The following is an 18,978-nucleotide window of genomic DNA, read 5'->3' as shown; positions in this document are numbered from 1 at the left end:
TACCATTTATTTCCATACTTTGTCTTCTGGCTCTTTGCCAGTCTCATACATCAAGAAGGTGCCTGTCCACTTAGTGTTTGATGCATCTCTCATTGTCACAGCACACTGAGACATGATCATTCAGCCCAGTGAGGAATTGCTATTGCCAATTCCATCCCAATTCATGTGCACACAGTGAGTTGCTGTCCTTTTGTTACTGATTTATCGCATTTGCCCATGTGCCTACCCCTGGCACTGTGCACTCACAGCTTTGTTCTCAGCATCAAAGGCCCAGAAGTAAAACCCCATCGAGCCACACGTGTTTTTACACCTTCCTGTGTGACGCAGTTTGCTGTGAGTCCAGCAAATCCTCACCCCACCAGGGTGATTCCTGCTTGTCCCCTTTTCTGCCTCAGAAAGCCCCAAGACTCCCTAGACCTCTTCCCAATATCCCTGTGCCTGTGAGTCTGCCCTCGCTCTAAGCAGAACAGAAGTAAAAAATAAACATATTATTCAAAAATTCATGCCCACACTCCACGTTGCTCATCTACAGGCATGCCCTGCAGAGTCCCCAGCATAATCCCATCTCACCCATCCACAGCTGGAGCAACATTTTTACAGTGTGTCTTAAACTGTAGTGCAGAGCCTGTTTTGCTGAAGTGTTTCCTAAATGCAATTGTTAATTTATTTGGGTCCTGAATAAAGAGAACACTTCACCCTGTACCCTTGCACCAGATCCTTGCTGGCACCAGTAAATCACGAGGTGCAAACCAGCAATGGAGCATCATCATTCCCATTTAGCTCGTCCCCCTTTCAGATACAGCAATTGCATTTTATTCTTATTATCCCCAGTTTAACCCACTTATGGCCCAACCCCAACAGAAAAATCTGGAGGAAATTATAGGGCTCCTAAACACCAAAAAAAAGAGGGTTTTAAGTGGACCATTGCAGTGATCCAGTTCAATCCCAGCAGCAGCACCATCAGGGCACAGGCAGGTTTTGGCTCAGAGCAAGAACAAGCAGTTGCAGCCAAGGAAAGGAGGGTGTGGAAAACAGGGAGGCAGAAAAAGGGCTCCTTATGCTTGGCCCATAGCAAATCTACAGACACATCAAGAAGCTCCTGTCACAGGTCAAAACCCATGGTTTAGATACTGAACAAGCCCAAAGTGAAATTAGCTGTTAACCAAAAAAGCAAATAAGTAGGATGTGCATGAAAATTAAACCATCAGGTGTGTATAGAAAAACTAATGGAAGTTTTAGGTCTTTTTAAAATCGGATTTATGCTGGGCAAGTTAAGAATTAACTCTAAATCAGTCCTTTGAAAGACAGAGAGAAGAAGAAGGAAGTACAATAAAAATCACAGGATGTGGCAAAGGTCAAAGGTAAGAAAAACTGCAGAAGTAATGAACTTCTTGCATTCAAGGCTAAAACTAACCACAGAGTACAAGATCAGACTGGTTCAACTAACCACAGGGTCAACAAAATCAGGCTTTGGGTAAGAGACATAGATATTTCTCTGTTCAGAAATATCTATTTTCTGTGTTCATCTTTATGTTAGAGTTTAAACTACCAGCCTTGTCCCATGACAAATAGAACTTTGGTGCTGATCTTGCCCATGTTTAGGTTTTGTTCTATAGGTGCTTCTCTGTCATGTAAAAATCTAAAGCTTGCCCAGCATCACTTGAAAAAGTTTGTAGTTAGTCCAAGCAGACACTGGCTTGGCAGAAGTTTTCAGCCATTTTCTCTGCCTGTCAGTTTACTGGCAGTCACTGCAACCAAATCCAACCCATCAATCATCAAACAAAAAATTCTCTGAAGGTTTTCTACCCCAGTGTCTGTCTGACCTGGGACAGGGGTATCTGTGCAGGGTGATGGTTTTGTAACCTGGAGCCCTGCTGAAGGGCTGAGAGCTACAACAACATCGTTCCCCACACGGGAATCACTTGCTTCAACTGAAAGACATCGGTGTGAACACCCATGAAATGCTCACCCTGTCACTGTCAGGCCATTAGAGGTTTGCTCTCCCCAGTGCATGGAGAGCAAGGCACGGAGGGATGTGAGTGCAACCACCTTGTGGTGCTTTTAAATTCAGCACTGCACCCTCCTGGGTCAGAACCCGCTTTATGAGCACCTCAGCCCACAGCACAGTGACATCAGTGTCCCAAAGCCAGTGTAAACTGAGAGTGGCGTCTCAGCTGGGTGTGCCCTGTGGCATTTTTGGAGGTGTCTCAGTCCAGAGGCAGATTTTGAAAACAGCGTTGAGTTCTGAAGAGACTCTCAGCCATGAATTTGTAACCAACAGCTGGTTCAGGTTTAACAGCTGAAACACAGTTTTGCAGCAAGAGTCTAGTCTAAGAAAATAAAAAAAAAAAACCACACTGTTCATGCAAAAGGCAGATCCCTAATTTACCTTGTTTTCTAATTACAAGGTTCAAAACAAATGGGAAAAAAAAAAAAAAAAAAAAGAAAAAAAAGCAATTATGGGTTGTGTCCAGTTCTGGGCCGCTCAGTTTAGGAAGGGCATTGAGGTGCTGGAGCAGGTCCAGAGAAGAGTAACAAGGCTGGTGCTCAAGTCATATGAGGAGAGGCTGAGGGAGCTGGGGGTGTTTAGCCTGGAGAAGAGAAGGCTCAGGGGAGACCTCATCACTCTCTACAATTACCTGAAAGGAGACTGGAGCAAGGTGGGAGTTGGGCTCTTCTCACACGCAACCAGCAATAGAACAAGAGGATGACACAGTCTTAAGCTGCACCAGGGGAGGTTTAGGTTTGACATTAGGGAGAATTTTTTCACAGAAAGAGTGATTGGGCATTGGAATGGGCTGCCCAGGGAGGTGGTGGAGTCACCACCCCTGGAGGTGTCTGAGGGAAAACTGGACATGTCAGCCATGGCCTGGTTGACACAGTGGTGTTCGGCCAAAGGTTGGACTCGATGATCTCAGAGGTCTTTTCCAACCCAATTGATTCTGTGATTCTCTGATTCATATTCGGATGTGCATCTTGCAGATAAAGCAGAAGCATCTTTGAAGCAGTAATTGACTTGAAAACCACTCAACAATTGCACAGTAAGGCGATCTTCAGCTTTAATGTACTTCAGCACAGAAAATAAAAATGTGGGTTATGAAAACAATTCAATCATGAGGCATCCGTACTTATAGGAAGTGAAATACAACCATTTGTGTCCTGCCATCTGTGCCAAGCCTATTGATAAACCTCCCCTGACAGGATGAAATACCACTCCTGTAAAGGCATCCTTAACCTAATATGCCTCTACAGCACTGGGATGGACTGGGTTTGAAAAACAGCCTCTTATAATACACAGATGAATTTAGCACTTAAGAAGATTAATGGATTCATAAATAGCCTGGAAATCCAAACTCACTGAATTTAGTTCACGGAACAGGTCAAATAGGCATTTATCAAACCATCTGGCTTTTTTTTTTTTTCTCTTGGGAAACTACAGAAAGCTGAGGAGCCATTGCAACAGGGAGGTTTGGCTTTCCAGAGGAAGCCACATTCATGTTCAATTGGTTGGGAAAGGGACGGTGTGGGGGGAAAAAAGGGGATTTGGAAAATATTTTGATAGTTGCTTAAAATTAATTTCCATTTTTATTCCTCCTTCATGACATTTTAGCACTAATAAAGGTTTGCATATATTGCATAATATCATATGAACATGTACACCATAGTATGATAAGCCACGTATAATGATTTGATAATATACTTAAAAATCACAGAAATGTATTTCTATATAGACACTTACATTTCAAAGTGTTGCTGCTTAACACAGATATAAATGTGGTCATGCTCTAGGTGAAAGTACTTATGCTGCAATAAATAGCTTGCCATTTGCTCTAGACCATGAAAGGACACTCATATGCACCCATTTGAGTAGCCTACAAAAAAACCCACCAGAGTTATTCAAGGATCTGAAAAAAAAACAGGGGGTCAAGAAGTTAATTTATTTTTGTGAGCAAAATATCAAATTATTTTATTAATGTGCTTTGATACATAAAACATTATAATTCTTTCTGATCATATTAGCAGCTTTCATTGATGATTTCACAGATAAAACATGTAAGGTGCCATATAAAGAAAATGAGAGCATGGTTGGTTAGTATGATGTAATATGATACACTATGTGGTACACATTAGTGGTGGAAATACAAAATATTTAGTAGAGCCTGGCTGCATTTGTCATCACCATGCTCTGCCCCTGCTGCCATGCCATGAAATAATCTACAAATAAAAACAGGATATTCCTTGAAACAATATATTAATTGAATAAAATTAAATACATTGAAATGACACTAATAAGTATGTTGTTAAGTAGCTTTGCCTCAGAGAAGAATGTTTTGACAAACATGGGTCCATCTGGCTCTCCTGCATCTGTGCCAGGATAGCAGAGGGAGAAAGGATCAAAATCCTGTTGAGGTACAGGGAACATCACGAGTCTCTCTAGGCAAAACTCAACCTTGCAGCTACTCATCTTCCACAGAGCTCTGTGGGTATCCAGGAGGCTCTGAGACACCCAAAGGGCAGGTTTCTCACCCAGAGTGGGACCCAGCCTTGAACCAGATCCCGCCAGCTCCCAGGGGAATCTGGAGACAGACCCAACCAACCCAGCCTGGAAGAGTTTGGAGCCAGTTGTGTATCAGAGGCCCCCAGCACGAACTTCCCCCTAATGACTAAGTAGGTGCAAGGACTAAATGCTTAAGCAGGACCCGTGGTCCACACAGCCCTTGGACTATTTGCACTGCAAAACAATCACTGTAAAAAGTGCTGGGAGGTAAAAAGAAGAGGAGTCGGCCTCGATACTGTTTTCCCCCACGCCGGAAGAAACCCCTTCCGTCTGTCCATCCAGCTGCGTGGTGTTACCGTAGACTTCAGTGGCGTTTGACACCTCTTCAGGAAGGCCCATCTGGAGCAAGAGTTTGGAGATAAGGCTGTTGAACTTGCTCTCTGTGGTAGACCAAGGCTCTTCGCTTGGGGTCGGACCCTCAGACGTGATGTTTAGCTCCACCGGGTCGAGGCAATAACCCTCCGGCGACCTCTCATAGAGCACATCTGTCAGGTCAATCCCGGCTACTGAGGAGGGGGAGGCACACGGAATATCCCTGACAAGCCTGTAATTCTCCATCCACTCCTTGAGCCACTCGATGCGGCAGTCACATTCCCAGGGGTTGCGGAAGAGGTACAGCCGCCCGAGGAAATACACCGGCTCGAAGACGGAGAAGGGCAGGGTCGTCAGGTTGTTGCTGTTCAAGTGCAACGAGACCAGGCTGGTGAGGTTCTCAAAAGCCCCTTCCTCGATGTAGCTGATCCTGTTGCGGTCCAGGTAGAGGATCTCCAGCTCCCCCAGGTCCCTGAACCAGGTGTTGGAAATGTTCCTGAGAAAATTCCCCCCCAGGTTGAGCATCTTCAAATGCCTCAGGCCAACAAAGGAGTTTTCTGGAAGCTCGCTGATCAAGTTGTCGTTCAGGTACAGGTACTCCATCTTCTGACAGGCCTGAAAGGCTCGCTCGTGAATGACATTTATCTTGTTGTCCTGCAGATTCAGGTACTTCAGCTTGCTCAGGCCCTGCAGGGAGTTGTAGGCCACCGCTTCGATCCTGTTTCTCTCCAGGTAAACGTGGGTCAGGTTTTCCATGCCCCTGATGGCGCCTGGGATCCTTCGGAAGTTGTTCTGGAAGCAGAAGAGCTCCTGCAGCGCGGGCAGCTCGATGAAGATCCTGTCTGGGATGTTGAAGAGGTTGCAGTCCGCCAGGTCCAGCCTCACCAGCCGTCTGAGGGCGGTGAAAGTCCGCGTGTGGAGATAGCGGATGTACTCGTTGTGGGCCATCTTCAGCTCGGTCAGGCTGGGCAGCCCCTTGAAAGCCCCCGGCGTGATGAAGGAGATGTTGTTGTGGTTGAGCGACAGGGATTTGAGGGAAGGCAAGGTCCCGAAGGCCCTCTCGGAGAGGAACTTGATGCTGTTTTTGTCCAGGTTGATTGAAGAGGCTTCGCAAGGGAACTGGCTGGGGATCTGCCCCAGGCCGGCGCGGTCACAGAGGACGGAGCAGCTCCGCTCCTGGGTGCACACGCAGTTGGGAGGGCAGGACCGGACACAGGCCCAAACCCCGTGGGCATGAGGGATCCAAAGGATCACTGCCGGGGAGGAACGCGCCATCCCCACGGAGGCGTGGGCAGGAGAGAGTAGGGATGCACGGTTAGCAAGTGAATTAGTCACCACAGGAAAAAGAAATTACGCTGTCTCTGCCTCCCTTCTAGCCAGGCTAAGTGCCACCTGTACACCAGTGCTGACCAGCAAGCCCTTTTAAGGATTCCTAACAATCTTCTGTGGGGGTTTTTAAACCCACTGAGAATATGTGTCATTAGAGCATCATCTCTGGTTAACTGCTCTCCCCACCTAGACTTTAGTATTTCTTAGAGTCTCTGTGACTGGTCTGTCTACAGGCTAGTGGGGACACAGTTTGGCCAGGCAGAAGGTAGTGATTTCTTTGGCCAGGGAGCAGGCAGAGATGTTCTGAAGGCCAGCATCTGCGGATTATATCAGTATTTCTGTATGGGGAAGAGGGGAGGACAGCGTATGCTGAGTCAGGCAGTGAGCAGGGGGAGATCAGCTGATTGCCTGGGGATATGTCAAATTCATCATTTTTGCTTCTTTCCTTTGTTCACTCAACGTAACATTTCTCCACCAGAGCCAGTGCAGCACTGGAAGGGGAACTATCAGCTCTGAAGGATGTAGTACAGTGTTTAAAAACACATTCCCAGTGTGTACTGGTAGAACAGCATGACTAAAAACAAATTAAGATACACTGTTCAACCGCTCACTTCATGATCTCATCATAGATGAGACTCTCTGCACCTCCAGCACAGTTTTTACTGTTTTACCAATTCTCAAGCCAGTCACCATAGTGCCTTACGTTTGATGGGAACATCTACTTTGTCCTTTATAAGCCTGGCATGGGAGGTATGTGGCTGTTGTTTCTTTCCAGGTTAGTCCCACGCAGGTGGGTGTACAACAAGGAGGAGAAGAAAGCTCTTGCAGAGAAATCAGAGAAGAACAAAAGGAATGGGAGACATCAGCCTCCATAGACAGGTTCTTTTTGTGAGGAAAAAACATCCAGTCAACAAAACATCTGAAAAAAAATGAATTATTTTTTTAAATGCAAAATGGTTTTTACCCCTGAAACAGGGGACATTTAAGTTATGCATATGGAAGAAATCCTTTACTGTGAGGGTGGTGAGGCACTGGCACAGGGTGCCCAGAGAAGTTGTGGATGCCTCATCCCTGGAAATGTTCAAGGACAGGTTGGATGAGGCATTGAGCAACCTGGTCTAGTGGAAGGTGTCCCTGCCCATGGCAGAGTGGTTGGAATTGGATGATTTTTAAGGTCCCTTCCAACACAAGCCATTCTCTGATTCTATGAAAATAAACTCATTAGAGAAGAAGAACTGAAGGCAGAGCCTGTTTTGCAATTTCTCTCCAGGGCGTATCCTACCTGCTGCTCAACAAAATGAGCAGCCACACCAGAGAACTAATCACTATCAGGAAATGGTGCTATTTCTCCTGACTGGTTTTTCTGCTGCAGTTTATTGGCTCCCACACAAGCATAATCCTTTTTCTTTCTTTTTTTTTCTTTTTTTTCCTAAAAAAAACCCATGAGATACCAACAGCCACCTTTATTAAAAGAACTGTTGGGATTATGTTGCTGCTGCTACTGCTGTGGTCACGTCTGGCTCCGAGGGCCAAGGGCCAGGCTTTCCCCCCAATCCTGCAGAGTGTGTGGACAGGGAAGCTCCCAGCAGCTGGGCTGCCCCTCCCTGCAGTTTGCAGCACAGCGATTGCCCACTGCAGCTGTATTCCCAGTGGGCACTTTCATTAAGACAGACTTGTGAGGTGATATGCCAGGAAGCATCAGCTTCAGCAAGCGTCAAGCTTTTATTGTCACAGTCCCCGAGGCTTTAATGTACAGAACAAATGACAGTTCGAGCTGCAATTTCTCTGCCTTTCCTCCACTCTTTTCAAAGGCAACATGCACGGGACTGTATTTAGGAGTTTACACTGCCTGTGGCTTCTGCAAGCAGGACACTTTGCAAAACCAGTTGCTGGGCAGGTCCCCACTGAAGGGCATCGATCCAGGAACTGCCCAGATGGTTCTGTTTGAACCATCCTGGTCATTGCATGTGGAAGAAGGATTTAGATACACGGAGAGAACATCCCAGAAGGACTTTAGATGCGGCCTCTTCATCGAAATTCAGGTCCCATCATGCCTGGCCACACTATCGTGACTGGAGAATTAGTAAAACAGCATCACCTCAAGGATAAATGATAGTGAAGGACTCTGAGAAGTGGGAAGGATTTCAGACAGGTTGTCATTTTGTTTCTTTGTCTGCTCTCCTCCTTTTTCCCTGAGCCCTTATCTAACAGCCACAGCTAAAGGAAAGTCTCTTTCAGACAGGGCCCTGGGAGGACAGCAGATGAGGAGCCCAAGGACAAGAGAAGGGGAGGACACACTGGGTTCAGATTGCTCTTTCTTTGTTCAGCCTGCCCAGGGGCTGCCTCATTCCCTACCCTTCGCACCAGCCCACCCCAGTGCCTGCCAACAGGGGCATATGTTGTTTTTGTCAGGCAGTTACATAAACTGAGGGCCAGACAGATTAAGGATTTGCCTGTTCCCAAATGTCTGACTGCAGGTGGCTGTCTGGAAAAGGATGGATGCGAGTGTTGCTGCTGGAGTGAGAGCCTTGTATGGGCTCAGGGTGACATCCAGAGGGGCACATGTGCATAGGCTGTCCTATAGGTGAGACTGTCCTGAGCAGGTTCAATGCTCAAAACCAGCTGCCCCAGGCTCAGTCACATCTCTGGCCTTCAGAGCAGACCTGCACCCACTGCTGTGTGCACTGTGTGCAGGGTAGGAACAAGTCTGCTGATAACCAAATCCGCTCCTTCCCCTCCCTGCTTCTTCTCTAATCACTCAATTAAGGAAATATTCATACCCAAGCCATATCCAGCCTGTTTTCCTTATACACAAGTGCCAAATCTGGGTCTTCTGCAAGGGGCATTTCACAGCAGACTTCTAAGATCTCTGTTTATAAGTGTAACTCTTTGCATTGTGCAGACATGGAAAGCCAGCACTCGAGGATCAGAAATGCCCCTCAGCACAGCATTCTTTGTAGCAATTTCTCCCTCCTTCTCTTGCAAAGGAAGTTGGAAAACACTCTCTGCCTGATCCCCACTAAGCCCTTGGGAGAGCTGTTGCTCAGAGCACAGGAGATTAGCTCTCCCCTGATCTCTGACCAACATAGCCTTAAACATTCCCACCTTTCCCACCTTACTCTTTCCCCAGAAAGGGAAAGAGTAAGTTCATTAAAAGCAAAGAAGAGTTCTTTGCTTTTAATGCTGTGTTCACAGACAGGGCAGCAGCTGGAAGATGCCTCCAGCTCATTGACACAGAGGGTGCTCAAATGAAATGCGTGTTTTAGAAAACCAGTTAAATAAAACAGTAAGGTAAAAAATACTTGTGGCACTAAGGAATAAACAAAATTCCCCAGTGACGATCTCTTTTGCTCTTTTAAATACTACAGAAATTCAGTATTTGGAAGAAACAGCAAGAGAAAAAAAAAAAAAAAAAAAAAAGGTTGCAGAGTTTTAAGATGAGTAAAGAGACAATGACTGAATGATTGCAATAACTGAGTATTTAACCACCACCTTTCCAAATGATCTATCTAATCTCTACTACTGGGTAATGAAGAATAAGAGTATACTCACCATTTAAAATGATGGCAAACATTACCTTGATTATTCCCTAGTGGCATTTCAGGTCTGGCAAACAAACTTGAGGGATCTAAAAGCACACGGGAAGAACAGAGACAGGTTTCATCCTCTGTCATTTCCCTGTGTCATTTGTCCACAAGAAGATCTATGCTTAGAAAGGAAGATGAAGAAAAAAGCTCTTCTCTCACACACTTTCGAACTGAAGAAGTCCCCAGCACCTTCCTGGTGAGTATCTTTCTTCCACCACTGACCTTCTCAGGGAATCCTGCAGCTTTTTGCCACTGCTTTTCAGGAGCTCATCCACATCCTCCCCACCAGCCGTGCCAAGGTCAGGTTCCTATTATCTGATGTGGGGAGAGGTCACCAACAGCAATAGACTGGAGAGGTCACCCACAGCAACAGACTGGCTGCCTCCCCAGGAAATGGGTGGTGGTACAGAGGAGCGTAACCAGCTTAGGGTCAAATAGTTGAAACTAAAATTCCCAACAGAAATCAGCCAGAGGCATTGCTTACCTGGCCGGGCAGCGGCTGTGTCCTCCCTCCTGCTCATGAGGCTGCCATTAGCCATGCGAGTCAGCCCCTGGAAAGTTGGCATTTTTTTCTCACAAGCTATCATTTAATGGCAGGAAAATCCTCTGTATCAGAGGAGGATTAGCCGAGATGGAAGAATGTGTCTGTCCTCTAAAGCTCCCAGAGCAAAACAGGGATTGCACACAAACCAAACTGATGCTTTCTCCCCTCTGCCAACCTGCTCTCCCCCCACCATTAAAAAAAAAAAAAAAACCAAACACCACAGTCCAGAATTGGACTACTGCCACTCCAACAGCACTGCTGAAAGTCATTACTCCACTCCCCATTATGTAAGGGCAGAAGAGGTGGGAGAGTGCAGCCTAAATGGAATTAAATTTGGGGGCAAGCAGAGGCTTATGGCTTCCCTTCGTTGAGCTCTCCAAACAGACAGAGCCTGGGACTCTCCCCATGCACATTTCCCCAGCCCCAGCACGGCTCCCACACTGCTAAAAGGATGCCAGTGGGCTTTGCTGTGCTGGGAATTGCTCCTGAAGGACAAGGACAACCACACTGGGAGAAGGGTCAGCAAACCCTTGCTGGAGCTTGCACGGTGTATATGGCCCTGATAATAACAAACTTTGCCCTGTCTTTGAGTGTGTTTTGCTTGTGATGCTGCAGCTGGTGCGTGGAAATCGTAAGGACAGCTTCTGTACGTGGCAATGTTTTAGCATTCAGGATGTGAATTGGGTTTTAAAGCCTTTTCTGACAGAATGATGATGGTTTCTTTGGAGAGTGGGGGCTGAATTAAGTGAGTTATCTCAGCCTCCCATGCCTTAGGTAATTGCATTCACCATGTCAGAGGGAAAAATAGCTCTACTCTTTTTTTTTTTTTTTTATTCCAGGAAATGGAATACCTGATGAATTTACACTTGATACAGCAGGAAAGATTCAGCTGGAAACCAGCCTGCTGCTGCTGCTCGGCTCTTCCTGAAAATTAAAGCACCCAGCTACATCAGGTTTATTTTGGTTTGGCTCTCCCTCAGTCTCAAGGAATCTGGCTGGCACCTCCGGAAATTTGTGTCTGTCTCAACAGCGTGAGCAGGCTGGTGCTGGGGGCAGCCTGGAAGGGAGGGGATGACCCAAATAGCACTGTTTTTAGCTGAAGGATACCTTTTCCCACCCCCCCTGCTGTAACAACCCCCACAGCTTTGCACCTCCGCGCTGTTTTGCAGAGGAGGAAAGAGATTTGCAAAGCCACGGACGGGCACGTTGCAGCCTCCGCCACGGAGCTGAAGCTGCTGGAGACCTCGTGGGGACAGAAGTGGCACTGCCTGGGTGCTCCCTAGTGACGGGGCAGCTGATGTTTCCCCTGAAAGTCCCAATTCCCACGGGAATACCAGGAAGCATCAATCCACCTGATCACAGAAAGCAGATCACCGGCCTTTCAGCCATGGAGAAGACAAGGCGGGAGGAGGAGGGACAAGTGCTATTCTCAGCTTTTCCTTCCCCAGCGTTTACGAGAGCCCCCACAGTGGTACCAGAAATCGCGTCTCCTCCCAGGTGCACACGTGCTGTCTGCAAGGCGGGGGGCAGTGGACAGGGAAGGTACGTGGGACTCGGGCACAATTTGTGTTTGATCACTTGGCAGCTCCCCAGGGATTAGACCTGCAGCTCTGTTTGCAACAAATGCGAACCCAGGAGGGGCTGATCTGCACCAAGGCACCGCATTTCTGCTGAGACTTTGGGGCTCCCCTGTGCCTCACTGTGAGCACCTCAGCAGTCACCTTTGGGGTGGGGGTGCCTAATTTACAGTAGGTGCCTGCTGCAGAACCAGCAGCTGTGGTGCTGTTAGCAGTGCTGCCGAAGCTGGCTGCTGCAGGAAGGCTGGCAGGGAACACCCCAGAGAGCTACTGCAGCAGCAGCCTCACCATAGACCAGCACGGGTGTCAACTCCTGTAGGAGCTTCTGGCAGCAGCTCTGCCATCAGCATCCATCCCACATGCACAGCTCAGTGACTGCAGCTGGCCTGGCGATCCAGCCCAGTCCCATTCCGGACTTATCTGCTATGGCTGGAGGTAAAACAGCAGAAGCAGCCCATGTCCTGCCCCATCACGAGCCCTCCCATCCACAGCCTCACCAGCAAACCTGTGTTGCACACCTGGAGCTCCTGCCTGGCCAGCAGCAGCAGCCCCAAGGCTCACAGCAGTGTATTTCTGTACATCATCCACGGACAGGAGCCTCACACACCTCCAGACCACAGCACAGAGATGGTGTGAACACCTCAGCACATGCCCCGGGGGCAGGCTGGGGAGTTGGGAATTAGAGGCACACTGAGGTCACAGTTTCTAGGAAAGGCTCCCACAGCAGGCAGCTGGTCAAGGAGCATCACCCTGCGAGCAGCTTCAGCAAGTGCAGTGCAGGTGCACCAAGCCAGACACCCAGTGGCTCCCATGAACTTTTGGCAACTTCTGATTCATTTCCTCATAACCTTCGGTCCTGAAAGGGCATGAGAATGTGAGAAAGAGGCCTGAAAAGGAGAAGTTTCTAAGTCATCTTAGGTAGGAAACCTTAAACACCAGAGGGTACATAAAGGAGACCAGCATTTATCCTCAAAAGAACCAAACATGGGCTTCAAACCACACCTCAGCATTTTTCAGAGCATGACTCATGGCTGGTTAATGCTGAGGGTTGAGCACAGTAGAGATGATCAGTGCTGGGAAGCTGCTGTGGCTGCCAGGCTGGAAGCAGACTCGGAAGCTGCAGCCCTTGCTACAGCAGCTCTGTGCTGTTAATTTTTTTAATACCAAGGGCTCTTCCTTTTTAATCTCTAGGAACTCAGAGAAGCCAGAGGTCAACAGAGCAGTGCATCTGACACCTGAAAGCAGCAGAGCTATGCTACCACTGAAAAAAAAAAAAAAAATTATATCTGATCTTCCACCAAAAAAACTTGAAGAATTCAGTACTGATTGGAGGAGCCCACTCTGCTCCAGCAGCGTGTGCTGAAGGGACATAAACCTTGGCACAGCTTCACCAGCTGGCAGTGAAGAAAAGTTTGTCTTGCAGGACAAGCCTGTGCAGACTTGATGCAAGATTGCTTGTAACAATCCATTTCTTCATGGCCAGGGGCATTCCATGTGATGGTGACTTAAGGATACGAATGTAGCTCCTATCTCTGATACATATTGATATGACTTAAAACACTGGGGGCTGCTTCTTGCAGTGGTTCCACTTGAGATTAAAACGTTCCCTTTTTTTTCCAGAGGTTGGCTAAGAACGGCTGGTGGGACTCATCTCACCTAACTGAAGGTGAGAGGTCTCATCTCACCTACTTTAGCCACCTACCTGTGGGCACCACCATGGCCCTCAGCAGGGCCCATCTGCATGGACAGGATGACAAGACAGCTGAGGGTGTGCAGTTTTGGGGGCACCTCCACACTATTACACGCCAGTGCTGGGTTAGATGGAATCCGGGCTTTGCACATCCGGATCCTTCCAGCCAAGCACTGCCCTCCTCGCAGCACTGAAGAGGCAGAGTTGCTTGCCTGACTCCGGTGGCTGAACATCTTCAGTCCCTTGTTTTTAACCTCTGATAGCTGTTTGCATGTGTGGGACTAGCCCTGGGGGTTGATCACCCTGTGCCACAGCGCGCCCGAGCCCCTCCGCCTGCCCCAGGCTTTGGTTTCCTGAGCTTCTGTAACAGCACTCACAGCTCGGTGCTCGCTTCCCCTCTTCTCACAGCCACAGCTGTGCTGCACAGCTGAGCCCTTCCTGCACACGTAATCGCTGGGGTGACCTTTGAAGAAGCTGCCTCAGCGTTTCTCGGCAGGGCTCCTGTTGCCCTGTGGGACCAGACGGCACTGGGGGTGGTCACACAGCCGGCTGTGCTCACAGCTCCGGATGGCGTAGGTTTGGGGCTGGGAGGTGGCCCCTGTGGTGGGATTACTGTGCTCTGAGCAGACAGGATGGACCAGTGTGGCTGTGCTGGGGTTTGCAGCCGCAGCACAGACCGCGCTGCCACCAAAAATAGTGCTTGGTACACGCGTGATGTTGATGATTACAGGAGATGCAGAAACAGCTGAGGAGCCAACCAGGACTTCAGGAGCAAGGATTAAAGAGCCTTTCCCTTGCTCAAAAGAGAGGACAGCTTCTCTTCTGCAGGCAGGGGTTTCATTTTTGTTTGGAGTGAGGCCACCAAACTTGGCTCAGGCACAAAGTTCCAGAGCCCTGAGGGCACCTGTAGGCAAATACAGGGGCTCTCCTGTAAGGCCTTCCTTCATCCCTACAGCAGTCAGGCAGTGCCCCATGGCAGGGCTCAGCTGGCTGCAGCTGCCCACAGGAGTAACCCCAGGGGACTCTTCACCACCTGGTCCATGGAAGGAGGAAGCAGAGATGAGACAAGGCAGGCAGCAGCAGCACTTGGCAAGAAACAGCCACCAAAAAGCTGCTTACCCACACGGAGGGTAAGGAAGTGATGCCAAAAAAGAGCAGAAAGAATCAAGCTGGGCACCAAATCTGATGGCCCAGCCCAGCTGCTGCCCGGTGGCCAAGCCTGCAGCAGGAGCCTGCAGCTGCAGCACGAGCATCTTCTGCAAGGGAACAGCACACTCTAGGGTAGGCAGCCTGAAGCAGACGCAGTGCACAGCAAACCTTGGGCTAGTGTGTTCATCTGTCAGCCCAAACCTTTGCTGACAGCCCAGTCAGACCCACCCCATGCAGGGCCCGTGCACAGGCAACAGGGAGCCAGGGGGAGGGAGTGGAGCTCCATCAAGGTCAAATCCTCCAACTGCCTGGCAAGCGAGGGACACAGACCCTCTCCTGTCCAGGCCACTGGCTTTCACATCAGCTCACCAGGTCTCTCCCAGCCCATCCTGTGGATGTGGTTTCACATCTCCCTCGTGCCAATCAAACAGTAACATTTTCAGCAAGGAAGGAGCAGTGTGGGCTGCTCTGCAGTGAGGGGCTCAGCATTTGCCATGGAAGCAAGTTCCTGCTTCCCACTGCAGTACAAGAGTATGGATGCAGTACTGAAAAACAACTCCATTTGGGTTACCAGGTAACTCCCCACAATACCCAGAGCAGCCCTGGGGAAGGAGGGGAAGCTGGGCTCAGATCTGTATTAACTAAAGCTGAAGAGGAACTTGAATCTACGCCTCCCACATCCGCTCTGTGACTCTTGGCCTTGCCTAAAACTGGCTCAGGCTTCTGGTGGCTGGTGAGTCCATTCATCCTAATAAATCTGCCTCCACAGCCATGTCTGGGCAATGCACAGTGAACTTACACACAGACCTGCAAACACCTCTTGATTCAGCCTATCTGCACTAAACATACAACAGCCCATACACTGACCAGGCCAACAGCCCTCCCAAGGCTCATGAGACAGTTTATTCACCTCCTGGTGATTCATCTCTCCCACCTCCATGACAGGAGCAGTGCCACCTTCTCTCCCCTGCCAACATTTGGGGCAGATTCATCATTCACCTCTCTCTGCTTAACTCAGACATTTCTATCAGCACTCTGCTCTGTAGCCAGGTAGGGTACTTGGGGAGAATGAACCAGAAGCCCTGGAACTCTTGGATGAAGGGATCTGGGGGGGGGCTACACCTGTGCTGCAATGTGATTTTCACTCCACCTGTCATGGTACTTTCCCCTGCCTGACCAACACTTCTGAATGCCAAGTAACAAGGAGAACTCCAACGTGCCAACCAGCCATAATCACCTGGTAATAGATCTAAAATAGAATCTGTTGTCTGTCAAAGATGCTGGCAGGCAGGAAAGGAACAAAGCATCAAATCAGGAATAAACTTCAATACCCTAATAACAAGTACATTATACCAGAGGTTAGAGCAATGCACAATTACAGATGATCTGGAAGATTTGTTGAATGAACTTATCATGCCTTACTGAGTATGCAATGGCCATGCAGTCTGTGAGTAATCAAGCCCAGATGAGTTAAAGGACTGGAATGAAAACACAGCAAGAGAATTCATGAAAAACTGTTCACTGTGGTTGAGTTCTCCTTCCAGCCAACGTGCACTGCAATACAAAGAGCCACACACACACCTTTCAGCCGTGCCCCCTCCTAGCAAAGGAAAGGGACACAAGAAAGTCTCCAGGGCTCCTCCCCACAGCTGCATGAGGAAAAGCTCCCCACAGGGTGGGGAATGTGTTGGGCCACTAAGAAAGGATGTCATGGATAAAAGACAAAGAAACTCAGGGAGTCCAGGCATGGTGAACATGAAACTCTGGTGAGAAAACACAGCACTGCTCCAGGGCACCCCAGAGGGGAGATGGAGTAGTTACTGGGATCAGGAGCTGCCCTGGGAGCAACCAGTGCAGCCATCAGCAGACATCTGTCACACTGCTCTCCCCAGGATTCCACCAAGCCCATCTGCAGGGGGTTTAGATTCTCCAGCTCCAGTAATGCAGCTACTCACACATCCCCCACCTGACATATGCAGAGTTTTTGCACGGGTCTAAGATGATTAAAGCTAGCAGAGCCGGGGGGTGGGAGGGGAGCAGCCACTGCAGGAGATAAGCTCAGATTTACACCCACATATTCTTCTTCCTACTCATTCCCTGCCTGTGATCTTATGGGCTGCTGACACCTCCTCCTCCGTGCCAACCCGGGGCGTCACCAAAAAAAGTCCCTGTGGCATGACATGGCAAAGACAGCAAATCCCCCGCACTGGGGATATTTATGGATCACAGAAGTACAGCACTTCTGCTCATCCAAAAGGCTTTGTTTCCTGCCAGCTGCAGAAGACCTCGGTACCTGTGGGAGAAGGGGTTCAACACCTTTTTCTGAGGCATCGAATTGACGGTGACAGAGGAGGCAGCTCTTGGATAGGATCAGCACTGAGTCCCAAGCCGAGTAACTGGAAATGGGAAGAGAAAGCTCCGCTCCTGCTGGCTTGACAGCAGCAGCACTGCAGCCTGCTCCTCCCTTAATTGTTTCTAGGTTGCATCCAGGGATGCTGTGCAGGTTGAGTCAGATTCACAGACAGGTGGGGAAAACCCTCTTTGCTCTTGTCAGAAAAGCTGTGCCACAACAGCTGGGCTTTAGCAACAAGTGTGTTGCAACAGGCTGCTGGAGCTACTGCGCCTGATTTGAGTTGTAACAGAGAGAAGAGAGTATCTGCCCTCCTTGTATGGCAGGAAACAGAAAATAAGTGAGGAGGCAAACAATGTGTATGAGGCAGGGGCAGGGAGATGCTGCAGAAGCACACTGGTGAAGCCGAGCTGTGGGAAATGCGATGGAGGGCTGGATGTTCAGCATTAAAAATAAATCACACCAGGGCTCTGCAAGATACCACAGCCCACCCCACCCCCAAAAAAAAAAAAAGTGCCTTCTACCCAGAATTTCTCACTATGGTTATTATTTCCCTCTGATTTTAGCAGCTCTTTCACACTTCTCCTCTGAAGACTTACCAGGTTGTGCAGGGAAGACACATTTGGTACATGAGGGTGTGGGGGCAGAAGGAGCAGCATGACAGGCCACATAGGGCAGCAGTCCTGGGGCATCCAAAACATATCCTCTCCCTCCTTGGCACTCTCCGAGAATTCTCAGCAGCCACTTGGGTGCGCTTGGTGACAGCCCATCCACAGTCTCTCTCTCTCCTACCAGAGCAATGGCCTCTGGTATTCTGTGAACAGAAATGCCCCCCTTAGACAGGGAAACCTCACTGCTTGGAGCTGCAAGTGGTGCAATTTAAAATTTGCAAGGAAAGAGCAGACTCTGGAAGCAACAAATAAAAGCACCAAGCTGGGACACACTCAGATTATTATTCAGGGTAGATGCTCAGTGGGTACCTTGACAGAACATCCCATCAGGTCCCAGGGACCCTTCAGGTGCTGCAAGTTGGCTGCACGTTGCCTGAGGGTCTCCAGCTGAAAGGCTACAGCCTCACCTCAGGGTGCAGGAAAGAGGAGAACACACAGGTCCCTCACAACTCTACAGGCAGCAGCATCTGCAGGGGAATGGGATGAGCAGCCAGGGCAGGAACACAATACAGTGAGGCTGTGCCAGCAAAGCCAAGATCTGGACACACCTTGTCTGAGACCCACCCCTGCAGCTCTGGGGCTGTGCCGGGCAGGAGCACCTGTGTTTAGGTGGCTCCGTTCACACTCGAGTGACCTAAAAAGGATCAGGTGTTTGCCAAAGGATGTCAGCAGCTTAAACACCCTCGAGGCTCTGGGCCTGAATGTTTGTTAAACCGAAGACAGAAGTGGTTTGGGAGCTGAGGGGGATCAGAACACTACATTTATTCAAGCATGGAACGTGCCTTCCTTTCCATACAGAAATCTGTCTGCCTTTCCTCTGTCATGCCCGTGCATGACCAGCCAGCCCAGTCCAAACAGGCTCCGTCAGGTGTCGCTGGGGCACCGCTCGCACTCCTCATTCACCCAGCCCCAGCGAGCTCTCTGAGCTCCATCCCACGCCAGCCTGAAATGAGCGTTTGCCACCGCTCCCCTGGGAGTGTGCAGGGACAAACTGTGCTCCGCTGCAGCATCACCCACGGTTCATGCACCAGCAGGTTTTTCAGTGCTCCCCCGACAAAACAGCAGCCCCGAGCTCCCTGCTTTCCACTGTGTGGAGAGAGCCAAACCCACACCACCCCCTCCCTGAAGAAGTGCCCCACCGACAGAAGCGACGGGCCGGCACGGATCGAAAGGGGACTATCCCCCCCTCCTGTCGAAACCATGACACTGTG

General features: G+C 49.2%; 1 protein-coding gene across 2 annotated transcripts; it reads right to left on the bottom strand.

Annotated features, from left to right (window-relative positions):
• Window positions 1-3,955: 3,955 nt before the first annotated feature.
• NYX (nyctalopin) lies at window positions 3,956-17,824 on the bottom strand. Of its 2 annotated transcripts, XM_050331460.1 has the most exons (5): window positions 11,182-11,340; window positions 10,271-10,337; window positions 9,950-10,101; window positions 9,752-9,827; window positions 3,956-6,123 (listed from the first exon to the last, which is right to left on the bottom strand). In XM_050331460.1, the coding sequence occupies exons 4-5, from the start codon at window positions 9,771-9,773 to the stop codon at window positions 4,724-4,726; spliced, it is 1,422 nt and encodes a 473-aa protein (XP_050187417.1). In that variant the 5' UTR covers window positions 9,774-9,827; window positions 9,950-10,101; window positions 10,271-10,337; window positions 11,182-11,340; the 3' UTR covers window positions 3,956-4,723. The 2 variants fall into 2 exon arrangements, with proteins under 2 accessions (XP_050187417.1, XP_050187418.1); XM_050331461.1 differs by lacking the exon at window positions 11,182-11,340 and adding an exon at window positions 17,696-17,824 and having other exon boundaries at window positions 9,950-10,337.
• Window positions 17,825-18,978: the final 1,154 nt, after the last annotated feature.

Source organism: Myiozetetes cayanensis, unplaced genomic scaffold (assembly GCF_022539395.1).
Source record: "Myiozetetes cayanensis isolate MyiCay16 unplaced genomic scaffold, myiCay2020 scf5-8, whole genome shotgun sequence".
Classification (NCBI taxonomy): Eukaryota; Metazoa; Chordata; class Aves; order Passeriformes; family Tyrannidae; genus Myiozetetes; species Myiozetetes cayanensis.
This window is presented reverse-complemented; position numbering and strand designations above follow the sequence as displayed.

Bases quoted from the DNA above. Each gene is read 5' to 3' on its own strand.
- NYX (XM_050331461.1), bottom strand. From the start codon at position 9,773: ATGTTTGCCATCATTTTAAATG. The intron at 6,124-9,751 runs GTGAGTATACTC...CCTCCCCGGCAG, and splicing joins GTTTGCCATCATTTTAAATG to TGATCCTTTGGATCCCTCAT.